Source organism: Cnephaeus nilssonii (genome assembly GCF_951640355.1).
Source record: "Cnephaeus nilssonii genome assembly, chromosome: 20".
NCBI classification, from domain to species: domain Eukaryota; kingdom Metazoa; phylum Chordata; class Mammalia; order Chiroptera; family Vespertilionidae; genus Cnephaeus; species Cnephaeus nilssonii.
The window spans coordinates 7,475,689-7,485,722 of record NC_137091.1 but is presented as its reverse complement, the minus strand read 5'-3'; the positions used below and the strand labels follow the sequence as shown (position 1 = coordinate 7,485,722).

General features: G+C 60.8%; 1 protein-coding gene across 4 annotated transcripts; it reads right to left on the bottom strand.

The window, feature by feature from the left end:
- Positions 1 to 470: 470 nt before the first annotated feature.
- On the bottom strand, positions 471 to 8,241 carry CCNE1 (cyclin E1). Of its 4 annotated transcripts, XM_079799875.1 has the most exons (12): positions 8,103 to 8,241; positions 7,593 to 7,643; positions 7,400 to 7,487; positions 7,112 to 7,180; positions 4,393 to 4,538; positions 4,167 to 4,302; positions 3,269 to 3,415; positions 2,441 to 2,536; positions 2,126 to 2,260; positions 1,917 to 2,028; positions 1,680 to 1,837; positions 472 to 1,491 (listed from the first exon to the last, which is right to left on the bottom strand). In XM_079799875.1, the coding sequence occupies exons 2-12, from the start codon at positions 7,613 to 7,615 to the stop codon at positions 1,369 to 1,371; spliced, it is 1,233 nt and encodes a 410-aa protein (XP_079656001.1). In that variant the 5' UTR covers positions 7,616 to 7,643; positions 8,103 to 8,241; the 3' UTR covers positions 472 to 1,368. The 4 variants fall into 4 exon arrangements, with proteins under 4 accessions (XP_079655998.1, XP_079656000.1, XP_079655999.1 ...); XM_079799872.1 differs by having other exon boundaries at positions 471 to 1,491; positions 2,126 to 2,536; XM_079799874.1 differs by lacking the exon at positions 7,593 to 7,643 and having other exon boundaries at positions 471 to 1,491; positions 2,126 to 2,536; positions 8,103 to 8,123.
- Between the last annotated feature and the right edge of the window lie 1,793 nt (positions 8,242 to 10,034).

Below are 10,034 nucleotides of genomic sequence, written 5' to 3'. Positions count from 1 at the left end.
ACCTATGAACCAGGAGGTCAGGGTTCAATTCCCAGCCAGGGCACATGCTCAGGTTTTGGGCTCCATCCCCAGTAGGGGGCGTGCAGGAGGCAGCTGATCCATGATTCTCTCTCATCATTGATGTTTCTATCTCTCTCTCTTTCTCCCTTCCTCTCTAAAACCAATAAAAATTTAAAAAAACTTTTTCAGCTGAAATGGAAGAATTGCTGTCAGGGTGTCACTCGCAGTTGCACAGCATTGCTTGGAGACTTAGGACAGTTTTATCAGGAAATGGTATTAAACTTGTCAGAACGTAAGTCTGGTCACTCTCCAACTTCCTACAAATAGGACACATTGGAAATGGCTGTTTTTCCTTCTACATCGGGCAGATTTTGTACAAAATGAGATAAAAATGCCAAGTTGGAAACAAGTTGATTTATTTGCTCATCCACCCTCCCTTTTACGAGACCATTCACACTCCAAAGCCTTGTGAGAAAGGAAGACGGCTATTGAGGCCGCCACGTCGAGAACGGTCAACACGCGTGATGTGAACCGCGCCTGCCAGGCCTCCTCCGTGAGCCCACCCGTGGTGACTCCATCGGTGGCCGGGGTCAGAGGGCAGATGACATCAGGGCCTTGGGCTGCGTGTAACTTCACTTTGCATTTTCTTCTCCGAGTAGAGTTCAGGCCACTCTGCTGAGACCTCCAGACAGAAGTCCTGCAGGCAGGGCAGGCGCGAGCCGGGCACCGTGGGAGCAAGGCCGAGCGGAGCCTTGCTCTGTCCGGGCCGTGGGTGGCGTGCGAGGCTGCCCCCAAAGCTCTTCCAGCGGGAAGCCTTGAGCTTCAAGAAGCATGACGTTAGAACCGGGAACTCCACGCAGCCGCGTTCACCGCTGGCTTCTAAGGCCAATGAGAGACACAGCGCATCGAGCCAGCTGTCTCAAAGACAGTGTGACCTTTATTAAAACGGGCAGACGTAGCAGCACTTAGAACAACAGTTCATAAAAGGCATTGTACATTGTCAACTGATAGATAGCGTGGAGGGCGGCCCCCAGCGAGGCTGGCCGCGGCCCCGTCACGGCGCTCGCCCTGCCCGCCCCTCAGCACCGAGCGCCCCAACCGGAGGCCACGCTCCTCAGCTTCACGCTCTGTGGCCTGGGAGAGTCAATCAAGTCAAGCAGCACCCTCCTAGCAGCATCGAGACGCGTCGTGTCTGGAGGTGGCTGGTGTACTTGACCCACTGATCACACCATCGAGGCCTCGGGCGACACTCCCGTCCAGTGCCGTCCACAGGGACACTGCTCAGCGCCTGGAGCTGAGGCGGCCTCCGGCGGGCACGGGGCAGGCAGGCACTTGGGCACCACTGTCTTTGGTGAGGAGGCTGGTGGGTCACTCCGTCTCCGGCTCGCCGCTCTGCTTCTTGCCGCTCGGCGGAGGGGTGAGGAGCCCGGACGGGAGGGGAGAAACCCTATTCTGTTCCGACAATATGGCTTTCTTGGCTTGCGCTTTGTCCTGCAGACAAGGACAGAGTGTTACCACGGGAGAAAGTGTCTTTTGGGCGTAACTTACTGTGTGCTGCTTCCTAGGGGTGAGTGAGGGGAAAACAGCAAAGAACAATCTAGAAGCCTGCGCTGCACAGGGCTCAGAGCAGCGCCTGCCGAGCGACTGTCCCTCCTTGGGGGAAGGGCGGGGCGACTGACCAGCAGGTCCAGGCTGTTCAGGTGGGTCTGGATGTTGTGGGCGTCCTCGGGGGGAACGCCCCGGAACTGCTTCAGCTTCGAGCTCCCTGCCTCCCTGATGACCATGGCGAAGGGGACCATCCACTTAACGCACTTCTCGATGTCACACCACTGGTACCCTGCGGAGGACACGCGCACGTCAGGCGCCGAGACAGCGGCTGGCCCGCCAGCCCCGCGAGCGCCCCGGGAGAGGCGCACCTGAGACCTTCTGCATCAGCTCGGAGGAGGAGAAGTGGTACAGGGCGGACGCGGCCAGGACGCCGTAGGGGAACTCTAAGCAGCCCACGTCCAGCACGCAGAGGTCCAGGAGCTGTGGGAGACAGAGCGCTGAGTAAGCGGCCACACGCCTCCGCGGGCCACGGCCGGGGGCAGGGATGGGGGCAGGCACCCCAGGTTGCAGCACCCACCTCTGCGATCTGGATGAAGATGTGCTGGGGATACTGAGGCAGGAGCACTTCGTACATGTCGTTCAGGTAGGCCACCTGCATGTACACGTTCAGCCAGGACACAATGGTCAGGGGACTTAGCTGCCACTTCAGAGCCTGAGGGAAGAGGGAGGGAGGCCTGCGGCTGAGGAAGGAAGACATTTCTGCTCCTGTTGGTCCTCCAAGGAGCTGACCATGCAGCCGACCCCGGCCACTGTCCCGCTTGAGGGGCCCGGCAGACGCACTGGCCAGAGTGGGGTGCTGTGTGCGCGAAGCGCTGAGGAGGGAGGCGCCCACCTTCATGATGATCAGCTCCATGGTGAGGATGTCGTCTCCCGAGCAAGCCCCGTCCGTGACGTATGCGAACTGGTGCAGCTTCGGAGGGTAGATTTCCTGAAGGAAGTAGAAGCTACTAGCAAAAGCCCCTCTGCTGGTTCAGCTATTAAAGAGCTATTAACTGAACTCATTCTCAGTGTGCCGGCAGCGAAAGAGGGGGGTGCACGGCAGGGAAGGAAGGGGTGCACGGCAGGGAAAGAGGGGGATGCACAGCAGAGAAGGAAGGGGGTGCATGGCCAGGAAAGAAGGGATGCATGGTAGGGTAAGAGGGGGTGCACAGCAGGGAAGGAAGGGGGGTGCATGGCCAGGAAAGAAGGGGGGTATGGCTGGGAAGGAAGGGGGGTACATTGCTGGGATAAATGTGGAGCCACTCCAGGGGTTCACACTGCATTAAAGGGAAAGAAATGAAACACCCACCCTCACCAACCAGTCAATCAATCAATCAAACTCCTCGCTGGGAAGAGTCTGAAATGTCCATCTCTCCCAACCCTTTGAGAGCATCTTTGAAAGCTGGGCTGTCTGCTCTCGTCCTCACACGGCAACTGCAATCCTTAGGTCAGGGCTTACCTTTTCCACTTAACGGACTACGTGACCCTGAGCAGTTCGTGCACGCACTGCTTCTCGCCCTTCTCAGTTCGTGTTTAGGGTTTGTGTGTGCCTCAGCTTTAGAAGGCCTCACTTGGGAAAATGTAGGATGTGCATTGTAGACAAACAGTGGGCCTCGCCCCCATTCTCGGTGGCGCTCCGGGGCAGCGTGAGCCCCATCCCCGGCACCCGCAGTCCACGCACCTCCAGCTTGGCGGCGATGAATAAGGACGAGATGCCGATGAGCTGCAGGAGTGTCTTGACGATGTCGTGCTGCGTGGCCATGTAGCGGTCGAAGAAGTCCTGCGCCAGGTAGAACGTCTCTCTGTGCAGCTTGTACACCTCGCACACCTGCCGGAACAGGGGCGCTTACGACAGCTGCTGGGCGAACAGCAAAGGCAGAGGCCGTCCGAGCTGAGGAAGGACAGGCCGAGGGAGAAGTGCTTTCCTGCCAGGACCCCCTGCTTGCCCTCAGCACAGGCACAGGAAGTGGCCACGGAGGAGCGAGCTGCGACCAAGCGCGTTCACCGGTGGCGCCAGCAGCGTTGTCACAAATGCTAGGATTGCTGGGTGCTGCCCCCTCGTGAGTTTCATCCCGACGGGAAAGCACCAGCCATTTCCTCACCGCTGGGCGAGCGTGCGTTTGGTGAAAGTGTACAGGTCCCACCCTGGCCGGGAGCTCAGCTGGTTGGAGCGTCAGCCCCATACACCAAGGGTGCGGGCCGGATCCCCAGTCAGGGCACATGCAAGAACCAACCAGTGAATGTGTAAATCAGCGGAACAACACGTCATGTCTCTCTCTCTCTCTCTCTCTCTCTCTCTTGAAATCAGTAATACATTTAAAGAAAGAAAATAAAAATAAAAACGACTACAAGTGTCCAAACTCTCCTTTAGAGGAGGCAGAGCTCTGGAAAGAAGAGTGAAGACTCCAGGCTGCGGGTTAGGCTCTCGCTCGGACACAGACGGTCTCAACTACAAACTCGGACAGTGTCAGCCTCGCCTCCTCCCAGCCGCGGAGACTCGGAATGTGCCGGTGGGACGAAACCACGGGCGGGGAGCACAGAGGCCCAGCTGGCCGGGCCGCGGCGGGCGAGCAGCTCACCTCCATCAGCCAGTCCAGGAGGATGGCGCGCATCTTCGGCTGCAGGAGAGGGTGCCGCTGCAGTAGGTGATGGTCCCGGAGGTACGTCTTCTCCTTGTTTAACATGATTCTCCAAACCTCCTCTCGGTTTGCCCAGCTACAGGAAACACCACAGCAAGGACACAGACTGGGGTCAGCGTGCACCCGCCATGCCGCGCAGGCTGTGGGGCACAGGGCAGGCACTCACTTCAGCAGAGGCAGGGGTGAGGCTCTGGGGGGCCTGGCACCGGGGGGCTTGTGTGCGGAGGTGGGGTACACCAGCTCATTGTCGTCCTTGTCCGGCGTGGGGATCAGGGAGCACGGGTTCTCACAGGCTGCGCTGCCGGCCCACGGCTGGGAAGGAAAGGCACGCCTGTAAGCTGGCTGGCACGCTACCTCCACAGGCAGGGCGCCGTGGGAGGGCAGGAGTCCCACACGTCTCCCTCGAGACAGCAAGCTCAGGGCGCAGGAGACACGCCCGCCAGGGCCCCAGCGTCTGTTCCCTTCGGCATAGCCTAGGAGCCTATGGACACGAATCTGTCTCTAAGAAAACGAGCAGCACCTGATCCTCCGATCACCCTTCTCACAAGAGGTGTCTGAGCAGCGACATGATGCAGGAGGCGTAAGACACAACAAATGCTCTCACGTCATCACCAGCAAAAAGCACACGGACCCACGTGCAGCAGCAAGGCCTTGGGCACGGCCCCTGCAGGGCATTGTGGGTCCCTCAGTCAGGAGGCAGAGATTTGTTTTTTTAACAAGTACAACTATCTACGAAAATTTCTTACAAGTGGAAGGTAGTCTCCAATGAACACTCTGACATAACCACTCCCCTTCAAAGTATAAAGACAGGAAGTGTAAATTGCCATTTCAAACACAACGTCGCCTCAAACGTGACCTCTCCTTGGGCTGCAGGCCCACCAAGTACATTATGTCATGGGGACCTCGTTTTCCTCAATTCAAAACAGAACAAAAAGGCTACCTGGCCAGTCAGACCCAAGTGGAGCCGCAGTCACAGGTCACCCTGAGAAGCCCTCGGAGATGGGTGGGGCCCAGAGACCCCCGTAGACCCAACTCCTGCCCGAGGCCGTGCACTGGGGAGCGAGACCCAAATCAGGGGTAAGTGAAGACTCCATCATTAGACCCCAAACAACAGGCGCTGCTTTTAAAGGTGCCAGATATCTAATTTACCCAGCTTTCAATATCTGGAAAATACTCAGGTCATTTTGCCATTTAGAGAATTTTCTCCTTAAAGCAATCATCCTATTCTCAAAAAGCCTATGACTGGTTAAATATTTTTGTTAAATATACTGGGGTAGCATCGGTTAGTAATATTACGTAAATTTCAGGCGTACAACGTTCTGACACCTGCATGCCCATGTGCACTCCCCACCCAAGGTCTAGATCCTCCCAGCGCCCCGTCAGGGCCTGTGTTTGCCCCTCACACCTGTCCTTCTCCCCACCCCTCCCCCTCTGGTAGCCCCCATTCTGCTGTCTGTACACGACTGATTTCTTCAATCATAAAGTGGTGATTCCATTGAAGATCGGCAGGCTGCATTCCGGTCAAGGGCACGTGCCTGGGTTTCAGGTTCCCGGGGCCCGTGCCAGGGGCAACCAATGGATGTGGCCCTCTCACATCAATGTTTCTCTCTCTCCTCCTCACTCCTCCCTTCCACTCTCTAAAATCAATGGGAAAAATATCCTCCAGTGAGGATTAACCAAAAAAGACCCCAAACAAACAAAACACACAGGCACGCACACACGCGCGCGATCTTGCTTGAAGATTTAAGGGGAGAAAAAGAAAAAGGGAGGAACTTGGGATGCACTGTGTCAATTCCTGTCCTAAGATGAACTATTTCTTCTTCTAATAGAGAAGGACGTCTTCAACCCCTGGCTCACTACTCAGTGGAGCCGGCCCAGACACGCTCACTCCCGGGCCTCCTGTGCAGGGCACCGTGAGGGCGCAGTGTGGCCCTTGTTCTCCCACACCCAGCTGCCGGGCCCGCAGAGCGATGCGCTGCCCACGGCTCACCTGGCCCGGCCCCTGCCCTCGGCGCAGGTTGGGTTCCCGCTCAGCTTCTACCTGCGGGAGGCGTCAGAGGCCGGACCAGCTCTTTGGGAGATAGGCAGCTCCCCTGTGCAGCCATAACTACAGTCTGCAGCCATCTCTGAGGCGGAGAGATAATACACGCTTGTTCTGCCAGGAACTTCTGATATTATAATGATATCATGAGCATGCAGGCAATTTGGCGGGAAGTCCATGAAGGAGGGGCGAGAGACACGGGCCAGTCAATAAAAAATATGTGTTGAGACACACTTATTACACACAATGTTCCACTAACCCTCTGGCCTCCGCCAGCCAGGCCAAGCCCCGGACTGCAGGGACCACGACAGGCAATTGCTGGATGGGCTGGAAGACCTTCCAGAAGGAAGGTCACAGTTTAAACCTGACCTACAGACAGCAGGAGGGGCCGGGGGGGCCTCAAGCCCCCGGAGGTGCAAGCACAAGTGTGAATGGGGGAGAAGCCGTGAATGAGCCCACGCAGACCATCATCACAGCTACCTAAAGAGCGGAGTCAGGAGCCCTCCCCAGGGCACGGGCCCACAGACCTCCGGAGGCCCGCCCCGCCCCCGGCTGCACAGGACCCTGGGGGAGGCTGCCTGAGGCTCAGTTTCCTCAAGAGCAGAAAGGGGAGGACTGGGTCACTCCATGTCCATCCTGGTTCTTCCACACGCGGCACCAAGAGGAACACAAGCCCTTCCCGGAAACCGAGGCCGGCAGAGGCCCGGGCCCTGACAGCAGGCACTGCTCAGCCCCAGGAGGCGGCCCCAGAAAGCCTCGGCCAGCGGCAGGACAGCATGAGACCCACTGACCCACCGGTGGGTCCGACCTCCCCCGGGGTGGCCCCCTCAGCAGGGGAACCTACCTGATCGCCACACTGGCTCCGCACAGTCCTGTCGATTTTGGCAATTTCTTCATCGGGATCCTGCAGAAACTAACCGGGGCAACGCCACCCCCAAGGAAACACGCCGCACAGCCCGAGACCGAACACAGAGAGAAGGGAAGGAAAGTCGGTCAGGTTGTGAACAGCTTTTCTGCACACGCCGGCCGCCCCTTAGGGTGCCCCCTCTCCACACATACGTGGCCAGGGCCCAGACGGGTACCCAGGTGAGATGGGGGGCCATCCGCCCCCACCTGTCTCCTTTGTACTCACAACGGCCACATTCGCCTTCCTCTTCCTGGAGTGAGCCGAGGCGTCCGAGCCGCTCTCCTCTTTCATGGTGTCCGGCTCCTTGGCATCCCTGCAAAGCCGGGTGGCAGAGGTGAGGGCCAGCTGCCCCCCAATGCGGGCCACCCCTCCCCCACCGCTGCACGCCCTCCCTCTCCACAGTGGCCGGGCCACTCACCTCTCCCTGCTCTCCCTCGGCATGGCGGGGACTCGGGGTCAGACCTCAGGCCTGGGGGGCACGAAGCGGGCAATGGGGTGAGGACGGCCCGCGGAGGGGACCAGGGCCCGGCGGCGTGCCCCGGACACCCCTCCCCCTCCCGCGCGGCAGAGACGCCGGGCGGGAGCCTCCCGGGCCGGTCGGGAAAATGGCCGATGGGCCGGGGTGGCTTGTCACCCGTGGCGCCCCCAACAGCCCGCGATACCGGGTCCGAACTCGGGGTGGGGGGGCCCCGACACCCCCCGAAAGCTCTGCCGGCCCATAGCCGCCCTTGGGGCCTGGGCTGCCTCAGTCTCCCCCTGAACACCTCCCCCGGCCTTCCCTGAGCCACCCAGCCCGGGCACCCCGCGCTGACGCCCCCCGGGACCCGGCGACCCGGCCGCGCCCCACCCCCACCCACCCCGCCAGGCGCGGCCGGCCGGACCCGGGAGCCCTCGCCGCCGCGCCCTCCACAGCCGCTCGGGGCCTCACCCGAAGCGGGTCCGCGACAGGCCGGCGGCACGCGCCGAGGCCGCAGGCGGCGGGCGGAGGGCGGGCGGGAGGCCGGCAGCGGGGCGGCGGCGGGCGAGCGCGCGGCGGTGGCGGGATCCGCGCCTGCCCCCTACACCGCGCTGGCGGTCGAGCCGGCTGCTCCTGCGCCCGGCGAAGAGCGGGACATTTAAAAATCTCTGCGCGCGGAACCGGCCCCCGGCCCGCCCTCGCGCCCTCCCGCCACCCTCCGCCCCGCCCCGCGGGCTCCGGGCCGGCCCAGCGCCGCCGTCCGGACCGCCCTCCGCGGCGCAGACTGGCCGAGACGCCCGACCGTCGGGGGCGTGGCCGGCGCGAGGCGGAGCCTAGGGAGGGGCCAGCGCGGAAGGGGCGGGGCCAGATGGGTGGGCCTGTGCGCCGGGGCGGGGCCTGTGTGGGAGGGGCGGGGCCTGTGACAGGGCCTGCGCACCGGAGGGGCGGGGCCCAGTGACAGGGCCTGCGCGGGGCGGGACGCGGGAGGCCGACTGGCGCGCGCGGCGGAGGGCGGAGCCCCGCCGGGTGGACGCGGCCAAAAGCCGCGTGGCCGGCACGGGGGTAATGTAAACACGGCGGGTGGCCGGGGTTGGGGCCCGGCCGCAGTCCTGCCGGGTCGGCCCGTGGTTCGGGCCCGGGGCCGGTCCGCGAACGACCCTCTGTCCGTCCATCCGCCGGCCCTGCGCGCGCACTGTCCCTCCTTGCACGTCCTCCCCGCCCCCGAGACGCAGGGTTCTGGGCCCGGAATTGGGGCGGGGATGTGCCCAAGGTCACAGCGCCAGGTCGCTGGGCCTAGAGCCAAGGCCTCCCGCAGGAGACAGACCTCCGCCCATCCCTGCACGCGTGCATCCATCCATCCATTCATTCATTGGACTGATAGTCCCGCACCTTCCACGTGTGCCCCTGCCCCACCAACTGAGCATCAGGAGACCTCGCTACCCTGGGTGGGATTCCACGTGGCCCACTGTAGCGTAAAGCATTGGGAGTGTTTCCATTAGCCTGCGGAGCCGATGCACACTCCCTGCCTGGGCCTCCAGGAATCCCTGGGAGCTGGCACTCAGCCCCTGAGCCCCCCACCCCCCCTCCTCTCTCAGTTTTCCCACTCTCTGCCCTTTCTCAGCTCATGGCCCTGGAGCTTGTTGTCCCCAACTCTGGCCCCCTTGGGCTCCCCCTCCTTCCGGAGAACTAGGAGGTTTCAGGGACCATTGACTCTCCAGCACCCCGCTCGCCAGGAGTTCTCTCCCCCTCATGGTCCTGCTGTGGTTCCCCCACACCCTATGTCTCTTGCTCCTTGGCTGTAGCCTTGTTGGGTGTCCCTCACCCTACCTCGTCTGTCTCGTTCACTGTGGTATACCCCCAGATCTTGGCATAGTGCCTGGAGGAAGGGAGACGTTTAAATCCTATTTGTGAGAGAATGCCTGAAAGAATATACGCGGATCAAGCTTTTGAGGAGCTTACAAGTTAGTGAGAGAAGTAGGTCTGGACTCTAGAACAATCGTAGCTGGAAAGTACCTTCTGCACTCGGCTTCTAGAAGAAGCTAGCAGAGGGCTCCTGAACCTGCCAAGGCTCTCCCTGAAGCGTCTCCATCCCGGGTCGCTCAACCCCCTGCAGTCTTCTTGAAGTTCGAGCCTGGGTCTTGTTGAAGACTAACTTGTGCCACCTCCAGGAGTCCCCTGCTAGCAGGTTGTTGACCTTTCAGAGGTCAAGGCTGCTGAGGTGACTTGCTCAGGTTGGCTTGGGTAGGCATGGGACCCAGGTTCCTGACCTCCCAGCCCTGTGTCCTTTAGTAATAACGGTAACAGGTATCATAAACGAGAATTCCAAAAGTGGCAGCTTTGGACTAATCTTTCAAAGTGTTATCTTAGTTACGTAATCCTATAACCGTGGTCGGCACACCGCGG